The sequence below is a fragment of the Nycticebus coucang genome, chromosome 15, assembly GCF_027406575.1.
Source record: "Nycticebus coucang isolate mNycCou1 chromosome 15, mNycCou1.pri, whole genome shotgun sequence".
NCBI classification, from domain to species: Eukaryota; Metazoa; Chordata; class Mammalia; order Primates; family Lorisidae; genus Nycticebus; species Nycticebus coucang.
Window position 1 is genome coordinate 70,694,324 of NC_069794.1, and position 26,227 is coordinate 70,720,550.

The 26,227-nt window shown below is 42.3% G+C and overlaps 1 protein-coding gene across 1 annotated transcript in view; it reads left to right on the forward strand.

The window, feature by feature from the left end:
• The first annotated feature begins 14,160 nt into the window (after nucleotides 1-14,160).
• The window catches only part of FGF9 (fibroblast growth factor 9), a 40,697-nt gene continuing 28,630 nt past the window's right edge, over nucleotides 14,161-26,227 (forward strand). Inside the window, exons 1-2 of the mRNA XM_053563061.1 lie at nucleotides 14,161-15,269; nucleotides 24,512-24,615. Of these exons, the coding sequence (XP_053419036.1) occupies nucleotides 14,993-15,269; nucleotides 24,512-24,615 (381 nt within the window). The 5' untranslated portion in view covers nucleotides 14,161-14,992. The remainder of the gene's footprint in view (nucleotides 15,270-24,511; nucleotides 24,616-26,227) is intronic.

The window sequence follows — 26,227 nt, forward strand, 5'->3', positions numbered from 1 at the left end:
GGGTATTGCAAAAGTAATACAATATATATATATTACTAGAAAAGGGTCCCTCTCTGATCTGAAAACTTCTGGTTTGGTAGCCAAGAATAAATATATTAAAAAGTTAAGTATTTATTTACTAAGTATTTATTAGTTGTGAATTTATTAACTATTTCTTTTCTATTTTGGGACAGCTAAAGCAGGAGAGTTCTCATGAAGAAGGACTCTCCTTTCCAGGTAGGAATATTCCATTTTCTTTGGTTGAAAGCCCTTTTATTTGATTGTCCTTGGATTTCTTTTGATGGGGAATGAGAGTTAGTGACCCCAAAGGTCCATTTTGGGATTGCATCCAGGATGGGGAGGCTTCAGTTCCGAAGGACCTCTTTCTGTTTAAGGAAGGTCTTCATCTGTATGACCTTATTGTTCCCTGGAGTCGGGGTCCTGGCTGTGGGCACCTTAACAGGTAGTTTGCTCAGAATCTCACAACTTGTTGATGAGGCTTGGCTGAGTGGGCTGGAGTCCAGTTAAAATCATTATACCCTCAGAGTAGATTGTCACTTGGGTAGCTTTACAAAAATGCATGAAGGTAGGCTCCCTGTGGACTAATTGACTCAGAATCCTTGAGGACAGAGCCTTGCTAGGTGATTCCAACACTCAGCCAAGTTTTAGAACCACTGGATTAAGAAGAAAGCCAGGGAAGAGAATACAAATCAATCAGGAAAAGTCATGACAGGTGAAACAAGTCAAAGGCTACAACACATTGCAGAGTTTCTACAAGTGTGTGTTCCCTGGTCACCATTCAGGAATGTGCACAAGGATTCCGAGTGATCTGTAGGTCAAGTTCTAGAACTCTTTATCCACAGACAGTGGTTCAGTAGCAGCATCTTTGGATTAAGAAGAATGAATTCATCAACCTTTCCAATAGAGGTGGTATATTTCCGTAACTGATTTTGCAAAACTAAAGAAAAATTTTCTGATTATATTGATTACTGTACTATAATAACGCTGTGTCTTCAGAGTTACATATTTATGTGGTACCTTTTATCCAAGGATCTTGATGTATTTTACAGGCATTCTTATAATGGTTCTGCTGAGTTTGTACTGTCCTTACTTTTCAGTACAAGGATAATAGATTCATAATCAAAAGTCACACCCCGGAAATAAGAACCAGTATTTCTTTGGACTTTGTTGCAAGTCCACATGGTATAAGATGAGCATTTTTCCCATTAATATCAGAGCTTTATACCCCAGTGAGGTGGTATTTAAACATTCAAGTATTGTTAATAGATAGATATACTGTAAATTTACAGATCCCAGACATTGATCAAGTTAAAATCAATACTCTGTATTTTTGTGTGTGTGTGTTTTACTTCAGAAATGACCTTAGTAAGACTTTCTCTGATCCAAAACTTTATTTTAGAGGTGGAGAAAAGTAGCTGTGAAAACATTGCTTTTAAAATTATAGGCCTGTTTATTTTTTTAAAAATCACAATTTGCATGTCCAATATACTCCCCCCCCCCCGCCGCTTTTTGCTCTGGCATGTCTAAATAAAGCAAGTTAAAAGTTTAAGTAAAATTCTAGATCAGCATTCACAACTGAAGGAGAGAATAATCCTAGCAGCGAGCTGAAATGGGTCCAATACAATTGTAATCTCATGTCACGGCACACATAATCCCAAAGTAGAGCCAGGACTGAGACCTGCTCCTGGGGCTCCCTTTGGACTCTACTACACAATCTTGACTTTCGTGGCTCAGTTGGTAGGGCGCTGGCCCCATATACCAAGGGTGGCGGGTTCAGGCCCGGCCCCGGCCAAACTGCAACCAAAAAATAGCCGGGTGTTGTGGCGGGCGCCTGTAGTCCCAGCTACTTGGGAGGCTGAGGCAAGAGAATCGCTTAAGCCCAGGAGTTGGAGGTTGCTGTGAGTTGTGTGAGGCCACGGCACTCTACCAAGGGCCATAAAGTGACACTCTGTCTCTACAAAAAAAGAAAAAAGTGAACTTTTTGCAACTTTGTACTTTTCCTGATTCATTTCAGTGGTCAGCGTCAAATCCTAGTTTGGTATTTATATGCTTATTATTTTAAAAGTGTATGGAATCAAGGTTCCATCAATAATTTGAGATAAACCACCTTACTTTTCTTTAGAGCGGTGATTTGAAAGAGAGGCTCACAAAGTTTCCTTCTAATCATTTGTTGTATTTTATGCCGCTGGTACATGAAGACCTGAGCACTCTAAATGGGTTCAACTTTCTAGGCTGGGATGAATTATGTCTCAATGTGCTATAAAAATTCATGTTTATGATGGCAGAGCCTTGGTAAATGGTATTTAGGAAACGTTTCCATGGCATCTTCTACCACACTAAAAAAATAATAGTTTATATCAATGTGTGACTGAATCATTCTATTTAACTGATACCCTATGATTGAATATTTATTTGCAATTTTCCTTTCCTTTTTCTGGTGTTCCCCCCTCCCTGGATGTGATTGTTAATTGTATGTGTCACCTTGCATAGGCTATGGTGTGCTTAAATATTTGATCAAACATCATTACAGGTTTTCCATGAGAATGTTCTTGGATGAAATTAACATTTAAATCTGTAGACTGAGTAACCCAGATTGCCCTCCCTAATGTGGGCAGGTCCCATCTTATCAGTTGGAGGCCTGAATAGAACAAAAGGCTGACCCTCCCCAGAGTAAGAGGGAGTTCTTCTGGCCTTTGGGTTAGGACCCGGGCTCCTCCTAGTTCTACAGCAGCTTCTGGCCTTTGGACTTGAACTGATACATCAGCTTTACAGATTTTGGACTTGCCAGTCTCCATAAATACATGACCTAATTAATCCCTTATAGTACATCTCTTTATCTTTCTCTCTATATACATTTGTATATATGTCTTCATATATCTCCTATTGGATTCTATTTCTATGAAGAACTCAAGTTCTCAATTCTATGGAGAATTCAAAGGACAATGAAAAACTTCAAAGGACAATGAAAAACATATGGGGTGGTGCCTGTGGCTCAGTGAGTAGGGCGCTGGCCCCATATACTGAGGGTGGCGGGTTCAAACCTTGCCCCAGCCAAATTGCAACAAAAAAAGGCTGGGCACTGCTCGGGAGGCTGAGGCAGGAGAATCGCGTTAGCCCAAGAGTTAGAGGTTGCTGTGAGCCGTGTGACACCACGGCACTCTACCCGAGGGCGGTACAGTGAGACTCTGTCTCTACAAAAAAAAAAAAAAAAAAAAAAAAAAAAGGCTGGGCATTGTGGCGGGTGCCTGTAGTCCCAGCTACTCAGGAGGCTGAGGCAAGATAATTGCCTAGGCCCAGCAGTTGGAGGTTGCTGTGAGCTGTGATGGTACAGCACTCTACTAAGGGTGATAAAGTGAGACTTTGTCTCTAAAAAAAAAAAAAAAGACAGAAAGAAAAAGAAAAACACATAATTTTCAGCCTTTTTTTCTCAATGACAAAATTATTGGATTGTTAGCAGAAAAATATGTGTTGTATTAGTTGTAAGTTAGATGCATTGGCCATGAGGATGCTACTGTTATCATCTAGAAAACTTCCTTTTGCTCCACTTTGAGATAAAACAGGTTTTGAAATGAGCAAATGCTGTTTAATGTAAGTTCAATTCAAGAAGTTAAGTAAAAATGGAATAAATCACTTGAAATATGTAACTAGAAAATTAACAACATAAATTATGTTTCATGATACACTAATATATAGAAGTATGGTAGAAATGCACATGTGATTACATTTAAAGTTTTAATAGTTTTACTACAATCAGTAACAATAACTGTCACTAATTCAGAAAATTAGTATTTTTAGCTATTTTAAAAAGGGACATATTTTCTTCATCCTACTCTTCTAAAATCACACAAAACTTTGACATGAAAGGTAATTTTAGCAAAGCCTCTAAACTAAAGGTTAAGAAAACTTAACAAGCTTATTTCCTTCACAGACCTACTTTTTGAGGAATGAAATTTGTGGCAGAAATCACACTGGCATGGTTTCAACCAGGATGTCTCAGCTTTGGTACTACTGACACTTTGGGCTGGATAATTCTCGGTGGTGGGGGCCTGTCCTGTGCACCAGAGGATGTTCAGCATCACTCCTGGCTATGACCCTCTCCATGTTGTCCCCCAGTTGTGACAACCAAAAATGTATCTAGACATTTTCCACCAGCGGGGAGTGGGGGAGATGGGGTGGGGGGGGCGGGGCAAATTGCTCTGGCTAAGAACCACTGGTGTAGATATATACCCACGAGTAAGGCCAGTTATGTAAATTAGTGAGAAACCATGACCTGAAATAAATTTTTTTTTTTTTTTTTGTTGTTTACCAAAAAATAGTTTTATTTTCACTAAACAAAACCCTAAGACATAGATTATTATAGATAAGAATTCCACGGCATAAAATAAATTCTAACAATTAAGTTCATCTAGATAAGTAAATATACACAAAATATATACATATTATATTTTTACTTGTATCTCTGAAAAATATGCTAGTTTTGTGAATTATATTTATTTCTTCGTGACATAGTCCCTTTTTACAACAGTATATTAATCAGTCATAGCCTTGTAAAAAAACAAGGATAGAGACTGATAAACTAAGTAGTGTGGTATCTTCGAAATAAAACTGATTTATGGCTTTCACATGAAAGCTATAACCCAGTTATAACCTAAGAATAGGGGGAAGGGGGAGAGGGAGGACGGAGGATGGGCGGAGGGAGGGTGATTGGTGGGATTACACCTGCGGTGCATCTTACAAGGGTCCATGTGAAACTTAGTAAATGTAGAATATAAATGTCTTAACACAATAACTAAGAAAATGCCAGGAAGGCTATGTTAACCAGTGTGATGAAAATGTGTCAAACGGTCTATAAAACCAGTGTGTGGTGCCCCATGATTGCATTAATGTACACAACTATGATTTAATAATAATAAAAAAACAAAATAAAATTGCTCAATTATTACAGCAAGAATAACAGGCATGTGTTAAATGAGGAGAAAAAATGTTTTCAGTGAAAAGTTCAATGTGTTTGTTATGAGAGAATGGATACAAAATTGACATATTTAGTCAAAGATACCTAAATAGAAGCACTTTCAATATACCCAAAGTCATTCTACAGTTGTTTCCGTCTTGATCTCTACTTATTTCTGGTCCAGTCAATGTAAATAAACATTTTCTTTTTTAAAATGAGTGTCTTCTTCAAGGGCAATTCATTTTGGACCTGAAATAAATTTAAATAAGAGATGCTTAATAAAAATAAAGCTCAATAAAGGGCAACCTTCACAAAGCATTTGTAGCCCGCAGTGTGTGGGAATCAGAGCTGGCCTCCACCTTTGCCTCCTTACATTTGACAGTGTTGTTGAAAAGAAGCAAATTTTGCCTACGATGCATCTTACAAGGGTACATGTGAAATTTACTAGGTATAGAATATGGCCTAGCATTGTGTCAACCAGCCTTGTGAAGAAAGTCAGGAACTCAGCAAGGGACCATTCATTTATGGTGGGGTCTGAAATCAGCAGAGATACTACTGGTTTTAAATACACTAGGAATTAGGATAAAATAAGAGAAATGTTGAGTTTGATGTGTCAAGGCTATAGTCTCTAATTAGTCAATGGAAGATGTACATGTGATTAACAGCATCACTCCTGGCTACCCCCTCCATGTTGACTTTAAATGAGGGAGATGATCTTAGATCTGGATGAGCTTCATCCAATCAATTGAAAGGCCCTAAAAGCAGAACTGAGGTTTCCCTAAGAAAGGAGAAATTCTACCCACGGACTTCAGGATCAGTTTTTGTTCTAGAGCTGCTAGCCTGCAGGCCTGGTGTACAGATTTCATAAGTCAGTTACTTTCTTGCAATGAATCTCTCCTTCTCTATCTTCCTTCCCTTCTACCTCCTCTCCTCTCCCCAACTCCCTGTCTTTCCTTTCCTCCCCTCCATCTTCCTCTTTCTCTGTTTCCCTGGTGGCATCCTAATTGATACAGTGACCCTTAATTCTCCAACTGATTTATAATAGGAGAACTACCACCATTGTTACTATCAAAGGACATAATGAGGACAGGACCCTATCTCATTTACTTTTTTTCCTCTAGAAGGCTGGAACAGGGCTTTCAATAAATGATGAAACTGAATGAAATCATTGTGAGCAATCATTGCAAACATCTCTGGAGTATATAAAACAATATCTTGAAAGTTTCTGCTAGGACATAGGTAATTTGTTACAAAAAGGTATCATTTAGTTTTCAAAATTAAAAATTAAAAAAATATATTTTCTAAGTAATAGACCATATTACTGAGAATCTGGACAATAGAGGATAAAAAACAGCATTAAGTTCATGATCCTAATATAATTAATGCCAACGTTGTGGTGTATTTCCTTCAAGTTTCCCTGTTGGACCCCGTATCTCATGCATATGTTATTTTTGTATCGTGGTAATCATACTATAATTAAGTTATTTTTTCCAGATTTTCCCCTTATTATCACCTCATTTTCAATTTTTTTCTCTTTTTCTTTTCTGTTGGAAAAAGCCTACTGCTTACATAAAATTAATTTATGCTTATTAACAAGATATAGCTGTATTGAGCTCTTTTGAGATATCAGTACCACTGAACCATTTTACATGGTCTATTTTTATTCTTAAAATAAATATATGACAAGTGTTATTACCATCCCCATTGTGAAAATGAGGAAATTGGTCTTGGAACTATTATAAAACTTGTTCAATCTGCCAGATGGGAGAACTTCTGAAGAATATGCAATTTCTACCTTGCTATGGTGTCCCATTTTGCTTATTTTAAATTATGTTTGCTTTTGTGGATGAAGGGATACATGAATTGTGAGAAAACATTCCTTTTTATCTTGTTCTGTGAAAAAGAATATGTGTAAAGACTCAACATCTGGCTTTATAGTTTACCATGTAGTTGTAAATATTTTCTTTAAACTCAGCAAAATGAAGCATGCCTTTTTTCAGGGAGAGTGCACAGTTATTGATGTTTTATTTCTATTCACATTTTCAAATTTAGTTCACATTCCAATAATATTTACTGAGATAAAAAGCCATCGATTTTTTTAGGCATGAGGTTAGTCACTGATAGCTATACTATTCATGATTCACATAATCAGATACAGACTTGAAATGGCCAGAAAAAGTGCTATATGGTCATCCAACCCAGGTGGAAGGATGCAAAGTAAAATAAACAAATAGATGAATAAATAAACTTCAGCTATCATTAAAGAAATGTTCAATGATTAATAATGGGCACTGTCAGTTAGATTTCCTTAGTTTTCCAGGTGAGAAGTGATGCAAAACACAGAATTCTCTCTGTATTTGAATATACTTAGAAATGCTAAGAAACTTTTATTGTGTTCTAGACACTGAAGTAAACACATGCCAAACTAAACAATCCCAAATATGGCCAATCAATTAAAGTATGTACATGATCAAATTATAGCATTGTGGAGAAGGAAGCATCATTGTTGGCATTTTAAAATATAATATCACTTCCTTTGCCCCCAAGTAGCTCTTGTATGTTGCAAATAAGAATGCCATATCAACATTAGCTGTCTATAGTGATGTAGTTACATGGACTATGCCTATATTTTCTAATTTTTCTTTGAACTCATGCTATCAGTTATTCTTGAGTAAATCCTAATTGACAACTTGGTATTAACTGTGTGTCTTCTGGGTCTGGCTAGTTTGTGAATAAGATTTGGTCTCCTCTACTCTCTGATTTTTTTTTTTAATTGTATAAGTGCTGGATCTCTTTCAGAGCATAGCATGTAAGTACTGCTGACCATTATGTCAAATACTAGTTCAGCTAAATAGCAACTCCCCTGCTGCAGTGAAAGGGGCTTTGTTGAACTACAAAAGCTATCTAGAAGATAATGCTTAAGGGTGTTGCACATTCCATGCCTCTGAAACACCAGCTTGGTAAAGCTATCTAGAGAGAAAGATCAAACATATCCTTTCAGTTCTATATAATAGGAAGAAGCCAGGCCAGTTACCTAGAGGTGACTTTGCATGCCTACATAATTCATGGAAGTAACATGTCAGGAGGGTCATATAGGGTACAATATCATTGTTATATAGCCTTAGAAAAATTTGGAATGTTATTTTTGATTTTATGTTTTCTCCAGTCAGCAACCCAGTAGAAAATGCTGCTGGAGGTGACTTTTTCATAAATGTTATCAATGTGACTTTACCAAGATCTAGGAAAATAATTCAGTAGTAACTTTAAACCTTGACTTGAATCTGCATTCATGCAGTTTTGTAAACAAAGTGCAAACAAATCTGTTGAAGGCTGTGTTATTTGGCCTAATGAATAATCTGCTATTTATTCTTATATCTTTAAATTAGAGACTGTGTAGACAAGAAAGTTCTCAGAAGAACTCAGAAAAGTCCTCCTAGCTTTTTGCATGAACAGTTGTGCTCAGGTGGAATGATTTCAGACAATTCCTGCTAACTCACACACACTAGTTTACTGAGATAGTGTAAGACCTTTGAAAAGTGTAAAATGTTGTAAAATATGGCATAGAATACTTGAAATAATAATTTTCTCATTTTCAAAAATGAAATATGAGATGACTGCTTCTGGATAGGATGTAGCTGGTCCAATTGCAGCGACTAGAAAAAACTGGAGAGATTACAAAAATCATATTTTTACAAACATCAGAGAGTTGTGGAAGAAATGAGCACTAAATGAACTAAAATTACAGAAAGGAGAAAACTGTTCCAAGGTAAGCTGTTGATTGACAGTTTTTTTTGGCCCTCGGGGCATTTGTTGACTCTGGACACTTGTTGAGAATTGCACATGGTTCAGGCAGAGAACCCTTGTGAAGGAAAGAAAAACCAGCAACTTTTTAACCCACATGAAGCGAGTGTGAGCAATTGGTCACTTGGGGTGCTTCCAACTTAGGACTGGTTTTCTCTACAAGATATTTGCTAAGTTCTTAGACTTTACAGTATACTAAGGAGTGAGTATGAAACTTTCTAAAGGTAAATGAAATATCCCTTAGGCTTATGTTCTTAAGAAACAAGAAGCCCTTAAGGGATAGAGCCTATTTTTAAGTATATGGCTATTTTCCCCCTTAAGACCTTTGTCAGATTTTGAGGTTTTCTAGGGCCAAATGGCTGGAGAGCTGGTTTGAAAACCTCTTTAGGGCAGGAGAATTTCTCACAGTCTTTCAGGATTGAGGAAACTAATACTAGACTCTCTATCTAAGGCCTGACAGGGCTATACCTAAAGGACAGGGATGAACCAAAGGTCTCTTACTTAGGTCTTGCTAAAACTGCAACCTAGTCCCAATCCAATTCAGTTTCTAATTGGAGTCAGGTGATCAGCTCCTATCCCACCTGTGTAAAAGAAGAAAAAGAATACATTCTCTGATGGAATATAACATAGTCTGAAGCCTCTATCTTTTGATGCGATGTCTGGCATATAATCAATAATATCCAGACACGCAAATGACCAAAATATATGTATGATAATAAAGAGACAAAAAACATCAAAAGCAGGCCACATGGTAAAGCTATTGGAATTGATAGGCACTTTTAATATAATGTTCAAAAATGTGGAAAATTTCACCAGAGAATGGCATTTTATTTAAAAACTCAAATAGAATTGAAAAAGTCAATATCTTAAATTAAGAGCTTAGTAAAGTGGTTTAACAGCAGAGGGATATAGTAGAAACTAGGATTAGTGAATTGGAAGAGAAGTCAGTATACAAATTGGAATCCAAACTGAAGTACAAATAAATCAACTAATAGAAAAAAAGTCTAATATCCACTATATTCTCCAAAAGAGAGAATAGGAAAGATGCAATATTCAAAAACATGACTAAGAATTTTTAAAAACTTGAGAACACTAATTATGAATTTAAGAATCTCAGCAAATGATAGGGAAAATTTGTTTTTTTTAATTTAAAGACAACACATTAAAGCTGCTGAAAAATTAAATTATAAAAAAGAAAAAATCTTAGAAGCACCCAGAGATAAAAGACACATTACCTGGAAAGTAGTAACAATAAGTCTTGTAGTTGACTTCTCAACTGAAATTACAGACCATTGTATTATTTTTTTATTATTTTAAGAGATAGAGTTTCATTTTGTTGTTCTCGGTAGAGTGCTATGGTGTCACAGCTCACAGCAACTTCAAACTCTTGAGCTTAAACTAGTCTCTTGCCTCAGCCTCCCAAGAAGCTGGGACCACAGGTGTCCACCACAACGCCAGTCTATTTTTTTTTGTTGTTATTGTTGCAGTTTGTCTGGTGGGGTTGAATCACACCACCCTGGGTATATGGGGCTGGTGCCCTACTCATTGAGCCACAGGTGCCACCCTACAGACAATTTTAAAAGATAAAATAACTGTCAACCAGGAATTCTATACCCAGTGAAAATATCCACATTACTGAGGCTGGCGGGTTCAAACCTGGCCCGGGCCTGCTAATCAACAATGATGACAACCTCAATAAAAAATAGCCAGGCATTGTGGCAGGCGCCTGTAGCCCCAGCTACTTGGGAGGCTGAGGCAAGAGAATTGTTTAAACCCAAGAGTTTGAGGTTGCTGTGAGTTGTGATGCCACAGTACTCTACTGAGGGTGACATACTGAGACTCTGTCTCAAAAAAAAAAAAAAAAGAAAGAAAGAAAAACCATACAGAGTTCTTTAGGCAGGATAAAAATGATTCCAGATGAAAATAGGAAATATTCAGGAGAGAATAAAGGAAAATGGGACTGTAAACTATAAAGTCCTTTACAAAAAATTTTTAAGTGTGAGCATTAACAAAGAAAAAAGTGCTGTGTTCACTTCCTCTGCTTTGTTCATTAATGTCTCTTCCTTCAGTTTCCTCCCACCCTCAAATGCCAATTAGCCTTTCATTCCAGTTTTACAACAATAAAGGTGTAATTGACCTTGGTCCTTCTATCTCCATTTATTCTATCCCCCCCTTTCCCTACCCTTACCACCCCCAAGCTATTTATAGGCTTTTGTTTAGGATCTGTGAGGAGCTTGGGATGCAGAGGGATGGTTTGGGAAGGTTGAAGTAGGTTTCAGGTCTGTCCCCCAGGGCTATGTTTGAGCTTTGACAATAAGAGTATAGAACCATTACAGTTAACATTTATTGGCTGTTGCGTTTCAGACACCCTATTAAGTGCTTTTGTGCTTTAACTTTTTAATCCTCAAACCTATCTTGTGGTAGGTCAAACTGATCTCCCCAGCAATTCCACAGGGGCCCATGAGGAGAGAACCTGCAATCACACAGAGAGTAGGTAGACATGCTCCAGACTGTTGACTCTATTCTAGTGCTCATTCCGCTTCATAGCTCTCTTTACTTGTTATGTATTCTCATCCAGCTCTACTAAATTGACAGAAGAAAAACAGATTACACATGTGATAGTAATCACAGGTATGGAGAAGAAGGGAAAACAAGAGGGTTTAAAATATTTTGAGATAGCCCTAAGTGAGATTTGGGTTTAAAAATCAATAATAGTATTTGCTGAATACCCCACAGGGATATTTCCATGAAGGAACTATACAAGGAATGATGCAATAATAGCAACTATGTCTTGAGTGTCTGTTGTTTGCTCCTTGTTTTATATGAAGTCTTTTTTCTTTTATTCCAAACAACTTTCTTCCAGGCAGGTGTTATTAACACTATAACACCAAGTGTCTCTAGGAAGCAAGACCTCAGTCTTTTTGGAGCTTAACATCTATAATATTAATACTAATTGAAGAATACTTGGAAAATACATGCAAAGGCCTAGACATAGGAGTTCATGATCATGACAGAGCTGTGAAGGAACTTTGAGGATGTCAGCCGTAGTAGGTTAGGTGAGTGAGGGAGAAATGTGGTATGCTCAGCGAAAGGAAGGTCTTCATTATACTGCTGATGAGAAAACCCACCAAACCAGAAGCAGCAAGAGAAATGAGAAAGGGACAAGGAAGCAGGAAAAGCTTCCCGGAGCTGGAGTTAGGGATGTAGACCAAATGTGGACTAAGGTAACTACAGTGGAAGAGCGCTGCCCAGAGGAGGCTGCTCCTGCCTGGGAAAGTGCTCCATCAGCTCTCAGCCCTCTCTCCCATAACTGCGTTGCTTTTGAAACTGACAGTCACGACACTCTCTGCAGGATTCGCTTATTGGATGACAGTCTAAATTCAGACCGAAAGAATGTGGATGGAGACAGCTGGTGGAAATGGTCCCAGTCTTGTCCTCAGTGGAAACGTCCAAGTGCTGCTCTCTACTTATCAAGCGTCTCTCTATTTCCATCTTTCTTTCTGTTTGTCTTTCTTCTATCAGTTTTTATTTTCCTAAGTAACCAACCCTGCGCAATGTACCCAAGTGGTCGAAGAACGCCCTTGCTTAATCCAGCGCGGCTGGCTGCCTGGGTGATTAATGTGAGCTTCTAGGGCGGTTTGTGAGAAGTGACACTTCCTCCCCAGCCTCTCATTGTACTACGGCGGATGAGACTGCTCTAAATGCTACCCGGCAGGGCTCTAGTGCTTCAGAAACACGTCAGCAAGACGCACCAACCTAGCCTCCGGACCCCCAATAATTCCCGACTGCGGCGAAGGGATGTAGGAGTGGATGGAGGAGGACCACCTTGCCTCTCTCCTTGTCCGGCCCCACCGCGTCTTCCACCCCGGGGGGTGGGGCAGGAGAAGGTCGCTTCAGGTCGTCCGCACTTGCAGCGCCCTCGAAATCTGCAAATTCATTGCTCCCTTTCATCTTCGGGCGAAACTCGTCTGGAGTAGGGCCAGCCCCAGTTCTTCACTTCCAGCCTTTAGCGGACTGGGGCGGATCAGACTTCTCCCTCATAAAGAGGTTTTGATTCTTTTCCCCACCACAGGGGTTCGGTCTCGCCGTCGACTTCGTTTCTCACTCACACGCCCCACAATCGGGAGCTGCACTCAAGTCTCTCCAACTTTCACCATCTTGACCCTATAGTCGGGCCATTTCTAAGACAATGTGAACAAAGAGGAGCAGAGGGAGGGAGAGAGAAGGGCCCGCAGGCGGGCTGCAGAGCTAGCGAGAGTGTTGCGGACGCCGCGCTCTGCTTCTGGCCCCGCAGGGGATCGGGAGCGGGCCAGCTGCCCTGGGCACAGAGCGTGCGGCCGCCGGGCTCTCCGGTGGGCCTTTGGTAGGGCCCCTCGCGGCCCTGGGCGCCGGATTTCTTTGTCCCTCACCCTGGCTGGGGGCGAAGGCCGCCGGCCGGTAGCGGAAACCTGAGCCGGCGCACTGGAATTTAGGCTTCCATGTGCGGCACTGCCTGCGCCCCGCAAGAATCTGGCGCTGGGCTCTCCTGGATCTGCTGCAGGCTTCGGGCGGTGGAAGGAGACGCAGGAACTCGCCTTTCGTTTTCCCAAGCCGAAACAGGGCTCGGGATGGCACGGCTTGTCCTAAGGAGCGTGGTCTGGGAGTACGAAGGGAATCTACTGGAACGCTTTCGGCCACCCGGACTCCCTGAAGAAGCGCGCGCGCGAGTCGAACTCGGGGACAGAAGAGGTTCTCTGGCGCCCTCCCTTGCCCGCTCTGCTGCGGACGCCGGGACTCCCGCGGCGGGAAGGGACCTAAACCTAGCCCTAATCCAAAGATCTCCAGTAGTACGCCCCAGAACCGAAACCCGGGCAACATCTTCGCGCGCGCGCGTGTGTGTGTGGACGAGGGTGGGGATACGCGCGCGCGCGTGTGTGTGTGGACGAGGGTGGGGATAAGCTCAGATCTAGCAGTTTTACCTGAAATATAGTTTGCGCTTCTGTATATCTGACAGAAAAAAGAAATTGCCAGAGCCATCCAAACTTGTGAAGTAAACTCCCTCTCCACTCTCCTCCCTCCAACTCTCAAGTAAGACAAATTTTACAGATTACAGAACCCACGTGAAAACTAGGTTTCCCTATTTCACTCTGAATCTCCATCGATCTATGTAGGGAGCCAGATTTTAGGTTACCAGCTTCTATTCTGCAGGAGAACTGTGAGTTTCAGGAGACAGGGTTTCTTCCCCCTGCTTCTCGCGGGGGATCTTTCCTTTGGGCTCCTCAGCTGTCTCCCCAGAAGTCCTACGCTCTGGCGCGCTGCTCCCGGCCTGCCGCAGAGCTGCGCGGGCTGTGAGGAGTGCGCTAGGACCGCGGGGAGTCTGGGCGGCCGCGGCGCTACCTTAAACCCAGCCCAATGCCGCTGCCTGCGCCACTCTGCGCGCCGGCGGGGGCTGCGCAGGAGGAGCGCTCCGCCCGGCTACAACGCTCCGCCAGCCGGCGCGGCAACACCTGTTCGCAGCAGCCAGGGCGGCACGCGAGCTCCCGGACGCCGCTCTCCTTGCTCGCCGCTCGCCATCCGTTCTAAGCCAATGGACATCTGCCGAGCCTCTGGAGAATCCTGGATACTAGCTATGGACCCCTAAAGTTTCTTCTTTTTGTTTTATTATAATTATTGCTTTTTAGAGGGGGGACCGGGAGGGGAGATTTGTCGCCGCTGTCAACGTGAGATTTTTTCCCCCCGTTGAAGGATTCATGCTGATGTCTGCAGAGTCGGTTAGCGAGTAAAAACAGCGCATGCCTTCCTGGAGTCAGGATCCGTAAATTCTGACGTAGCCCGTGCATCTTAAAAATCCCTATAATAACGCTTAGGCTTTTAAGTTGCTATGGTCATTCTGATCTCAAACCAAATGGAGAAACTACGGATTTTTTTTCCTTATTACGGTCGGATGGGATGAAGACCTTCCTGCCTGCTAAGAGCTGGGGATCTATCAATAGAGATACATAGATATGTTTATCAATATGTCAGTGTGTGAGTATAAAGTGGTGGTTTCTTAGACTATCAGTGGTTTGACCTTGAACCTGTGCCAGTGAAACAGCAGATTACTTTTATTTATGCATTTAATGGATTGAAGAAAAGAACCTTTTTTTTCTCTCTCTCTTCAACTGCAGTAAGGGAAGGGAGTTGGATATACCTCGCCTAGTATCTCCTGGGTTGACACCATCATTATTGTTTATTCTTGTGCTCCAAAAGCCGAGTCCTCTGATGGCTCCCTTAGGCGAAGTTGGGAACTATTTCGGTGTGCAGGATGCGGTACCGTTTGGGAATGTGCCCGTGTTGCCGGTGGACAGCCCGGTTTTGTTAAGTGATCACCTGGGTCAGTCCGAAGCAGGGGGTCTCCCCAGGGGATCCGCAGTCACGGACTTGGATCATTTAAAGGGGATTCTCAGGCGGAGGCAGCTATACTGCAGGACCGGATTTCACTTAGAAATCTTCCCCAATGGTACTATCCAGGGAACCAGGAAAGACCACAGCCGATTTGGTAGGTATACTATTAACCCTTTAGTATCTATGCAAGGACACGCTGGGATTGTAACTACCGAGAGGTGGTGGCCGGGCTGGGGGGTTGTGGGGAAGGATTTCCCCCATCCCTTCTGTGTCTCTCTTTCTCTCTGTGTGTCTTGCCAGCTCAGGATAAAATGCCTCCGGAATTGCAGATCTGCTGCTGGCACCAATGCAAGTGTACATTGAAAGCCCCCTTTTTAAAATTAAAAAAGGGGACATATTAAATACAGCACAAGTACCTAGCTCTTTTGCATTAGATAAATTGGTTTAGGAAGTTTCTTTTGAATGGACTGATTCCACGAGTTTAAAGCTTTAATCATTAACTACGGAGAACTTAATGCATGCAGTTTCCTGAAGACAGTGGGTATCTTGTACCCCAATTAAGGTTTTCTCCATTTCTCAATAAGTATAATGCTTGAATTGTAAGTTAAGCATATTGCTTATTTTCCCCTGCTGCCCCCCATCCCCCGCTCCCCAGTCTGAAAGCCCCAAAGGCAGAGGTTGCTGACTGTCCTGTTGGGAGAAGGACTAAAGTCATGTTTTAGACTCTGAGTATCAAGGGCATAGGGGGGTTGGGGGAAATGGGGTGGGAGGAAAGGACTTGGAAAGGGGCAGGAGGCTCGCTGGGGGTGTTTGTCCTTCCAGCTATCCAGTTATAACCTCTTCTTTTTAATCTCCATAGTGTGCAGCCCTGTGTGGATTTCCTGCGTGGCTCTCTGGTATGAGTGTGTGCGCGTGCAAAAAACTGCGAGCTAATTTTAAAGGGCATTCCGAGGACTTCTTTTTCAGAGGAGGGTATTTGTGACTCAGCACTGAGGCTGCAGACTCAGGGCTGGTGACTGCCCCCTTTAATGCCTGCACACATGTGCTCGCTGGGGCACCCAGCGCCCAGCACCACGAAGTCAGCTAATACAGTCCTGATGGGGTGGACTCTTGGGTTTTCCCTTAGTTAAAAAAAGAAAATTAAGCTCCAGTTTGGGCAACCAGACTGTTGGAAGGAGTTAACTTCTGAGTGAACCCACCTGACAACACTTAAACTAGGTCGTAAAAAACAAAGTCCTGTGGTGATTTTTCTTCCTCATGCTTTAGTGCCAGATGTTGAACACAATCTAAACTACATGTTTAGCTTCGTAGGGCTGTAGATGATGCCAGAAGGTGAGGAGGATTCAGGCCTGGGTTGGGGAATGGTCCCAGATACACGAGGCCCAGGATTCTCTCCTTTTGCTCACCATTGAGCCTAAGCCCCAAACTGAACCTAGTAGTGTAAATTTCTCTGGCCATCTCCCCTCACTGCTTTTTTTTTTTTTTTTTTTTTTTTAAGTTGTAGCTCTTCTCTTTGCAATTATTCAGTGTAAATATAACTATTCCTTCCCAACCCCATAAGTAAACGTAGCTTCTGGTTGTTGTAAAAGGAAGACTAAACTTCACTAAAGTGCTGTTGTATCTGGCCGCTTTAAGGGTTGCCACTGTGCCTAACGTTCAATACCAGAACAACAGGCAGTGGGCGGCCGTGGGTGGAAGAGTGAGTGTGTCCAAGGCCGCAGCGGCCACCCGTGAGACATCGGGGTTGGTGTGGGCGGAGGGCGAGCAGCCTGGGCCGCGGGCCTAGGTGCGCCTGGCGGCTGGAGTCCCAGCCCTCCCGCGCTAGCGGCCGGCAGGTGCCGACTCGGCCGCGCGGGCCCCACGGAGCACTCCGCCGCTGCCTGGCCAGCTCCGCGCGGTCCTAAACGCACTCGGTTTCTGGCTCCTTTTCCACCCGGCTCGGGTGCGCCCTTCAGTGCTGCGGAGACCGCTTTTGTCCGGGAGCGGCGGGCAGGGGCTGACAAACTTGTGGCTGCATTTAGGGAACCCGGTTTTTCGTTTTTGTCCATGTTTAGCCCCTTCGCTTTCTCTTTGTGTGTGAGTGTGAGGCTGGCGGGGCTGACAGCCGCCGCCCCGGGCGGCGCGGTGGTTTGCGGTGTGGGAACAACTGGAGGTACACGCAGCGGCAGGAGAGTAGGTGGCTGGGACCACGGACAGGATGCTTGTCTGACCCCTGAGCTCCCTTATCCTATGTGTCTCTCCCTGTCTTTCAGAAGCACTCAGGGGGTTTCGGAGAGTCGATGGGCTGCGCGGTGCTGGGGAGGTGGGTCTGGGTCCCTGGCCCAGCAAGGCCGTGGCAGGAGGGAAGGAGTGGGGGGGACGACAAAGGGCAACGGAGGTGGGTGGAGGGGCGTCGTGCTATTGTTAATCGCTTTCAGAAACCAGTGTTAGCAAGGTCGCAGCTCGTGGGCCAGCTTTCCCGCGCCCCTGCCTCGGTTTCGGCCTCTCTTCCAGGGGAGCCTCGGGTGCACGCTGGAGCGTGGGGCGCTGAGCCTCGGGGGCGCCGAGCCTCAGGGCCGCCTCGGGGGCGCCGAGCCTTGGGACCGCCTCGGGGCCAGCTTTATTGTGTCAGTCGACCTCCGCCTTTGAGAGACCCTGTCGGAACCTTGGTGCAGCCCTACTGGGCCCTGGTGGAGAAGGATTATGGGATGTTTCAGTTGGGGCTCCTCGACGCACCCCTCCCCCCATGAGTTTTTTTTATTAATTTTTTAACGCAGTCACCTTTAGGATAGGACGTTTGCCAGACGCAGTCCATTTCGGGGAGTGCGGGGATGCAAGGGTGTGGGCCCACGCGGGATGGGGGGAGAGCAGGAGAGGCGCTTTCTGGGGTCAGCGGATGAGGACTGCAGCGGACTACAGAGGCTGAATAGAGACCATCAAACAAAAAGCTAGACCTTCTCACCCCTCCTCGATCCTAGAGGTTGGAGAAAGGTGTCGCCAAGGAAGTGACATCTCCACTCCGTAGACTCCGCACTGCGTGTGTGTGTGTGTGTGTGTGTGCATGTGTGTGTGAGAGAAGAGAGAGAGAGAGAGAAAGCGAGAGAGAGAATGAGAATAAGAATGATGTGTGTATTAGGGGGTTAGTGTTGGTAGGAGGGAGCGGAAGCCTCGGCCAGGTTGCGGACTAGGGCACCCAGCTCCGAGCTAGCCTATCCGCCTGGCGTCGGCCGCGGGGAAGGGCACGCTTGGCGCTCTGCTTTGCCACTCACCCTTCTTCGGTTGGAGTTGAGTGGGTGGCTGTGCGCAGTGGGGGTGGGGAAGGAGGGTGAGGCAGGAGGGTTATTTAAGTCTTTCATCCGGTTGCAGTGAGAAGCCGGCCCCCGGGGTGACAGCAGTGCCGCGGTCTCCCGCTGCTGCCGCTGCGGCAGGTCCCATTATTAGCAACCTCTGCAGAGCCGTGCGTCTGCCCGGAGCCTCCTACTCTTGCCTTCCCAGCCCCGCCCGGAAAGAGGCAGGATCGGCGCTAGGACCCAGCGGCGCGCGCGGGGAGAGCAGAGGGAGAGAACCGGTTCTGGCAGGGGGCTGAGGGGCTTCCGCCGCTTGTCACACCTGGCGCTCCCGCTTGTCGCGGCCGCCGGCTCACCTTCTGCCCTCCTCCCGCCTCCAGCCGCCGCCTACCTCTCCGCATCCCGGGCTCCCCTCTGGGGACTTAGCCTTAAACCCTTAGTTTCTCTTCTGATTCTTTAGAAAAGAGTAACTGTGGGTGGGTGGTGGGTGGGCGGGCTTACACCTTGATTAAAATAGAAGGTGCATTTTCTACCTGAAGTGAAACAGCAAAAGGAAACGTGCTGGAAAAATGATTTTCGACGCCCCCATGCAGTCTGAGGTGACTGCAGCTGCTGGCAAACTTAGTGGTGACACAGCAGCAGCAGTGCAGGGGACGTGGGGGTGGGGGAGTCTTACTGTTGTTCTAACCAGAGCTGCAGTAGAGTCAACTTAGGGGGCACCTGGGGCAAGACTTTTCTTTATTCCTATGGGAGTGGTAGTGTGGAGATCAGGTTGAGCAGGGAGAAAAGAAATTGGTGGGTTCTATCTCCAGGTAAGAGGCTGGGGGATCAATACGGGAATCAATCCTTTTGTTTCGTATGTTAAATAGGTACATATATATGTAAGAAATACATATGTAAAATATATATATGAAGGCTGGCCATAAAGTTCATGTGCAATTTTATTTTTATTATTTTTTTGAGAGTCTCACTTTGTCGCCCTTAGTAGAGCTATGCTTGTCATAGCTCACTGCAACCTCAGACTCTTGGGCTCAAGCATCCTTTAGCCTCAGCCTCCCAAGTAGGTGGGACTACAGGCGTCCTCCATGTGTGAAATTTAAAATTGCACACCAACTTTATGGTTACCCTGTATATATATTTATTTTACTTTTAGAGCTTTCTCCAGTCTCACTAGGTAGGAAAAAATGAGCAGAAAAACAATTGGGCAAATGCTAATGTGGAATAATAAAAAAGTGAACCTCCGGCCTCATCTATTTCACTTGCACAAGAAGTCTAGGTCAGCTGACCTTTTAGCTAGGGTAGTGGCTCTCACAGGTGGGACCTCATCAGGACCCCAGATGAACAACCAAACTGGGTCTTCAGAAGGGGTCAGTTGTCAGATGGAAGTAGTATATAGAGGGGAAAGTTAGGATAGACAGCATGGTTTTTTTAAAGAGATGTTAAAAAAACTTATTTCCAGGGTTTTACACTTTAAAAAGTTGTCCTGTTCTATGCATCTGAAACTTTTTTTTTTTTTGAGACAGGGTCTCATTTTATGGCCCTCAGTAGAGTGCTATGGCATCTCAGCTCACAGCAACCTCCAACTCCTGTGCTTAGGTGATTCTCTTGCCTCAGCCTCCCGAGTAATATGCATCTGAATCTTTAGTGTCACACTTGAGCGGTGTTTTTCAATCTTTCTTATCTCTGGCACACTTGAACCTATAAACTTCTGCGGCCCACTTAAATTATGTTGATCAAAAAATAGTACAAAAAGAATATACTTACAGTGCTTTGAACTTCTTTTGAAAATAATTTAATTAATGATTTCAAAATTTTCGAGGCACGTCTAAGATCCTCTTCTGACACGCTGGTTCCAAATTACTGCCTAGAGAAAAAACTATACATTTAAGGAGCTTTTTCTATCATTGCTTCAGATTTTGGAAAAATTGGTGGGGTTATAACTCCTATTCAGTTTTATAAGTAAACTCTGAACTGTGTGCCCGTTGGGCTATAGCCCAACCCTATGACTTACCCCAGTGCAGCCTGGATGTGGACTTCAGGGAGCCCTGCAAGAAAGGGGATTTACTCCTGGCTTTTCCTGCCTCTCTCCACAGACTGCACACATTCATGTGGGTTGGAGGGTGAAGCCCTGTTAAGTCCATAGGGGTCCATAGCTTGGGGGCTTTTAGGTTAGAAGGTTATTTAACTGGGACCAGAGTGGAGCAGCACTTCTCATTCTCCTGTGCTAGCTTTATGTGGCCTTGAAGGTGAGTCTTAGCACAGATGGGCTCTGGGGAGCTGGGTCTTCTTTGGGCTGATGGTCCATTTGAACAGAGCTAGGGCCACTCATCAGCTCCGGGGCTGATGGCTAATAGAGTGTGAATCTGAGGCAAAGAGGAAGGTCTGCTGTGGTCATTTTTCTGAAGTAGTTTAGGTACTGACCTGGCTTCTGGAGGATGAGGGACAATCTCTGACCTCATCAGATCACATGGGGCCCTGTGAGCATGTTCTCATTTGGAATTGTTGGCTGCTGTGGAAGACAATAAAGAAGTGACAGCAGCCACTGACCCTGTGTTTCCCATCATCCCATTATGACCTGTCACCGTGGGCCTTCTGAGCTGAGGTTGTCAAGACTGTGTCTGCCCTAGAGAGGGACAGACCTCTGTGGTGCGCATGAGAAGGCCACAGTGCGAATTTGAGGCACAATTTCATCATACTCTCCTTGCCTCTTCCCTCCTATCCTTTCTTCCTTCTCTCGTTCCTTCTCTCTTCCTTGTTCTTGCTTCTTTCCCTTCCTCTCCCTTTGATCATTAAATGTTCAGACATCTCTGTGCAGAGGCCTTCTTCTGGGCTATTACAAATCCAGCATCCTCTTAGCTGCTGCCCACCCATGTAAACAGGTAACACGGGGGTATGTCATACTCCAGGGAGAGCGGTTGGAAACTTGCTTGGCACCGCCCTTGGCTCAGAGAGGGTTGTGCTGACCTAGTTGATGCTTTCCAGTTTATTGAGGACAAGATAGTACCAGGAATGATAAGGATTACATTCTGGTTGGGATGGGATCCTGCTGCCAGGTTGCCAGGTCTTCCTGACCTCCCAGCATTGGCACTCTTTGTGTGTGAGAGAATGACTGTGACTCATGCATTCAAGGGGTATGCGTCTTACCCTTGGGTCACTGGGGTAACCCCTTAAAAAGCTGGATTGTTCTCTGAGTCTCTATTTTCAAGGAGCTGCAGAAGTATGGTTGGTGGTTTGAGGTGATGAAATCTTTTCCACCTGGGGTCACTAGATAGTTGCTTCTCACTTGGATAGCTCCTTGGAGACTTACCCCAGCTATTACTTTTTTCAGAAAGCCTCCTCTGACTTGCCTTCCCAAACCTGAGTGAGCTGCCCATCTTTGGACTGCCCATATACTGAACATCTCCCTCTCCTTGCATTCACCACATTGTTATTATATTTATCTGTTTATCTGTCTTTTTTACCATTAGATGACAGGCAATTTGAGGGTAATAATGGCCTAGGCTATATCTTATCTTTATATTCTCAATAAATGGCATGGCACTTGACTTACAATAATCCCTTAATAATAGTATGTTGATAGAATAAGAGAATGCACGGGAATTACAGTTATCTTGTGAATGCCAGGAAAAGGAACAAGATAAAGAACTTAGCTTAACTAATGATCTTAACTTTCATTTCCAAGTTATATAGTAGTAATAATTTCAGAACTTACCTGTGTGAAAATGGTACAGATATCACAGATGAATTAAGAAAAAGTAAAACCAAATGTAAGATGTGCATAATAGTTAAGGAAATAGGCTTGGGAGTCTAATTGCTTGGGACTAATTTAATCTCATCAAACCTCACTTCCCCATTTGTACACTGGAAATTAAAATATTGTAATGCATAGGGTGGGTCTGAGACTTGAATGAGAGAAGGCCTCTCATTTGACGTAGACTAAATGCTCAAGAATTCTAGCTATGACGAGCATCATTATTGTTGTTGTTACTATTTTCCTTGATGTCTGTAGACCAGCCACCAGGAAAATAGTTTTGTGAAATCACATACACCTTGTTTTTTTGTTGCACCTAATGAACTAATACTTATTCTCAGAGCTGCCTTGTGTTTAGGGAAAACAGAAATATCATTATATGTCCTCATAAAAGATTAAACTTTTCCTTATTGACCTGGTAACTTAAATTGTTCAGACCTCAGAGGTGGAAAATTATTTCTGTATTTCATTTTATAATGAGAAATGGACATTAACTCCTTTACTAATTTCAGGATACATGTGTAGTAGGACCTATATTGTGGTGTGCCGAAAGATTCACATATGTTATGATTTCTAATAGTAATGAAGTGCCACAATTTTGATTAATTTGAATTATAAGAATTAGAAATAGTACAGTGGAATAAAGTGACTGCATCAAAAAGAGTGCGTTTCATGTGAAATGAATCTCATGGAAATAGTGCTTTTATTTATATTCCCATTTGCTTTTTGAAGTAGGGAAGGCTAGTGATAAACTGAGTTGTTTTTGATGTGTCCGCCATGATAAAGCCATAGATCATCAGATTCCAAACATAATTAGTAATTCCTCTTTATATTTTTTTCTGTGTACTGTTTCACACTCTTAAAAAAGTTTGGAGTAGTACACCGGCCCCCTATGCCGAAGGTGGTGGGTTTAAACCCAGCCCCAGCCAAAAACAGCCAAAAAAAAAAAAAGGTTTAGATGTCCAGATATATATTCTGTAAAGCGTAAGTGCAAGATAAATTAGTTATGTTTTGTCCTTATATAAGAATTAGGAATACTCCTTTAGAAGAAATAGCTCTTTGTTTTTGTATCACTTTGGAACAGTTTCCTCTTGAGTTAATCCTTGCTTTATTAGATTTATGCAGTTCATATCTTCTTTTGATTGTGCCACAGTCTATTTTGTGAGAGTCACAAAATTAATTGTTAAAAATCCATGTAAGTGCTTTTTTATTGGTCACATGAGACTGACTATAGCACAAAGTTACTCTTAGATTTTGCTAAACTCTTAAATGTAAATAAATTTTTCAATATTGGAAGATATTTTTAAAACAAGAACTCAATATTTGGTATGCATTAGCACAAGGTCTACACTAATGTAGACTTTATAACAAAAATGAGAAAATGCCTGAGCACAAGTAATATTAGCAGTGTTCTAAATAAATTTTGGGACAATCGTCTTAAAACAATATAGAGAAATTGAAGCTGCTGTTGTGTGGCCATAAACTTCTAGATGTATGCCCAGCTTAGGTGCTGTTATTCTTAGGGAGGGAGGCAAAGGGAAAGAAGGAAATAAAAGATCGTTGTGTTGATTTGATATAGTATTCAAATAGTATACTTCGGGATATAGTATTCCATGTCTATTGTAAATCAAGAGCATTCTTGGAACAAGTACTTTTCTCTATAGGATATTGTTATCTTAATTGTTTAACTATCCCTGAGGCTTAGATAAGTACAGAAAAAAATTAATACTTGGTTTAAGCAGAAATATTTGAGATGTATGTCAGCTACTTCAATTTTACAGATCTCAAAAAAGTTATACAATAGAGAGGATACTTTACTGTCTCAATCAAGGCTTTAGTTAGCACTTCATACTTCTGTTTTTGAGAAACGTATTCTGTGAATGGAATACTTTTGTTTTTTTTTTTTTTTTCTTTTGGCTCACACAACAGACACTTGTTTCTCACAGTTCTAGAGGTTGGGAAGTCCAAAATCAAGATACCTATATATAAATATTTCACCTCACATTTATAAAGTAGGATAGGTTATTTTCTTCTTAAGTTTAACTCTTCTAGATTAATTATAATATGTACCTTGGTTTGTCTGTCCTGTCACTTCTTAGTCTGTCTATGTAGATACTGGCTGTTTAATTTTTTAAAATGGTTTGCTCATTGTGTAAGTTAAGTTGATAAGTATTTTTATATTACTATGTAAGATAGAATTTAGTTGGAAAAGCAATTCATTTAGGCAGTGGTTTTAACAGAGAAGACACTTCTCAAGTGAAAGGTTCTCAAAGCTCGGAGCTGGGCTCAGTGTCCTCTTCAAAACCTCAGGGGTATGAAACTCTAAGGGTGTGTTTTGTGCTCTAACCTATTCTCTGCCTTGTTCATTTATTCTCACAGGCATTCTGGAATTTATCAGTATAGCAGTGGGCCTGGTCAGCATTCGTGGTGTGGACAGTGGACTCTACCTCGGAATGAATGAGAAGGGGGAGCTGTATGGATCAGTAAGTACTGGGGTGACTTCATCAAGCTTTATGTCCCATGTTTGATTTCAACTGCATTATCTGTATTAAAAAGAGCTAGAAATGAAATGGAGTGTGTTTGGAAGGCAAATGTAAATTTTTACTTTTTGAGGAAAGCCATTTTATTTTTATTAATAGATAAATAGTTCTACATCTTCCCTAGACCAAAGTTGCTAAGAAAACGCTTTATTTGTATGCCAGATCATCTTCATTATCAAGTAAATAAAAAATTCTCAAGTGTGAAAAATCCCATTTTCTTGTATTGAATGAGAGTTATTTTTGATTTGAATTCGAATGATCTCTCAAGCTTTGCCAAGCATTGTAATTAAAACTAGAAATAGATCATGCAGTGAGTCTAAACTCTTTCTCTGAGCCCCATCCAAGATTTTCATTATGCAGGGAGAGAAGGTAGATGGAAATTGTTGTCAGATATTTTTGTATGTGAATAAGAATTTAACAATATTGTAATTATTTGCAAGTGTTATGAGTTCCTTTTTTTTCCTAGTCCTACTCCCCACTAGGATGCAAGGTCTTGGGTGAGGCACTGAAGAAATGTTCATTGTTCAATGAATCCCCAACAATTAAAAAAAAAAAGAAATATTCATTGTGTTCTGCCAGGTGTCAGGCACTGTTCTAGGTGCTGAGCTATGGCAATGAGACAAAGTCCATTCTGCTTTTGCTCTTTGGGGAGGGGACAACATTACATCATTGTATCTTTTTCTTTCAGCGAGTACAGTATCTAAAACATAGTGCTTGGTACACAGTAGGGATTTAAAAAACTTTGGCTAAATGTGTGAGTATGAGTAATAGATTATTAGTTACCAAATACTAACTTGGGTTTTCAGTATTAAAACTGGTAATGAAATTAATCATCAGTTTTCTCATTACAATTGTTGGTGGTCAAATGAGAATTTAAACCACATTATCTGAAATATGAGAACTTTGTTTAGAATCTACAAAAAGTTGAAAATTAAAAGAAGAGAATGGGAGAAATTTTTGATTCTTCAGTAGACAGAAATGAAAGACAAAAATTTTTCTGGATATACTCTTTTCCAATCCATAATACACAGTTATATATGTAAGGCAAAGATACTGTACATAGGATTAAAGTTTTACTCAAAAACTCTAGGCGACAATAAATAGCCTGTATAATTTGAATGTAACACATCATCTTCAGTGACACAGGATGTGATTTTTTTCTGTCTTGGTAGAATTTTAAACTATAGCGGGGTGGTTTCGTTAAATATATAAATCTTTTTTAAAAAGCGTCTCATTGAGAGGACAAATTATTGTAATATATGTTTGTAAGTGTAGAATTGATTGTACCTTTTTCAGCACAGTGCTTGGTTCTAGGGGTGCCAACCTGCAGCCCTCTAAGCCCTGTGCAGATTATTTGAGAACTGTTTGCTTATCTGTGGTGTAAGCTATCACAAAAAATCATGAAAAAGTATGCATGGACTTTTTCTTTTACCCATCATTAGTGTTTGTGTATTTAATGAGTGGCACAAGACAACTTTTTCTTTCTTTTTTTTTTTTTGCAGTTTTTTGGCCAGGGCTGGGTTTGAACCCACCACCTCCGGCATATGGGGCTGGC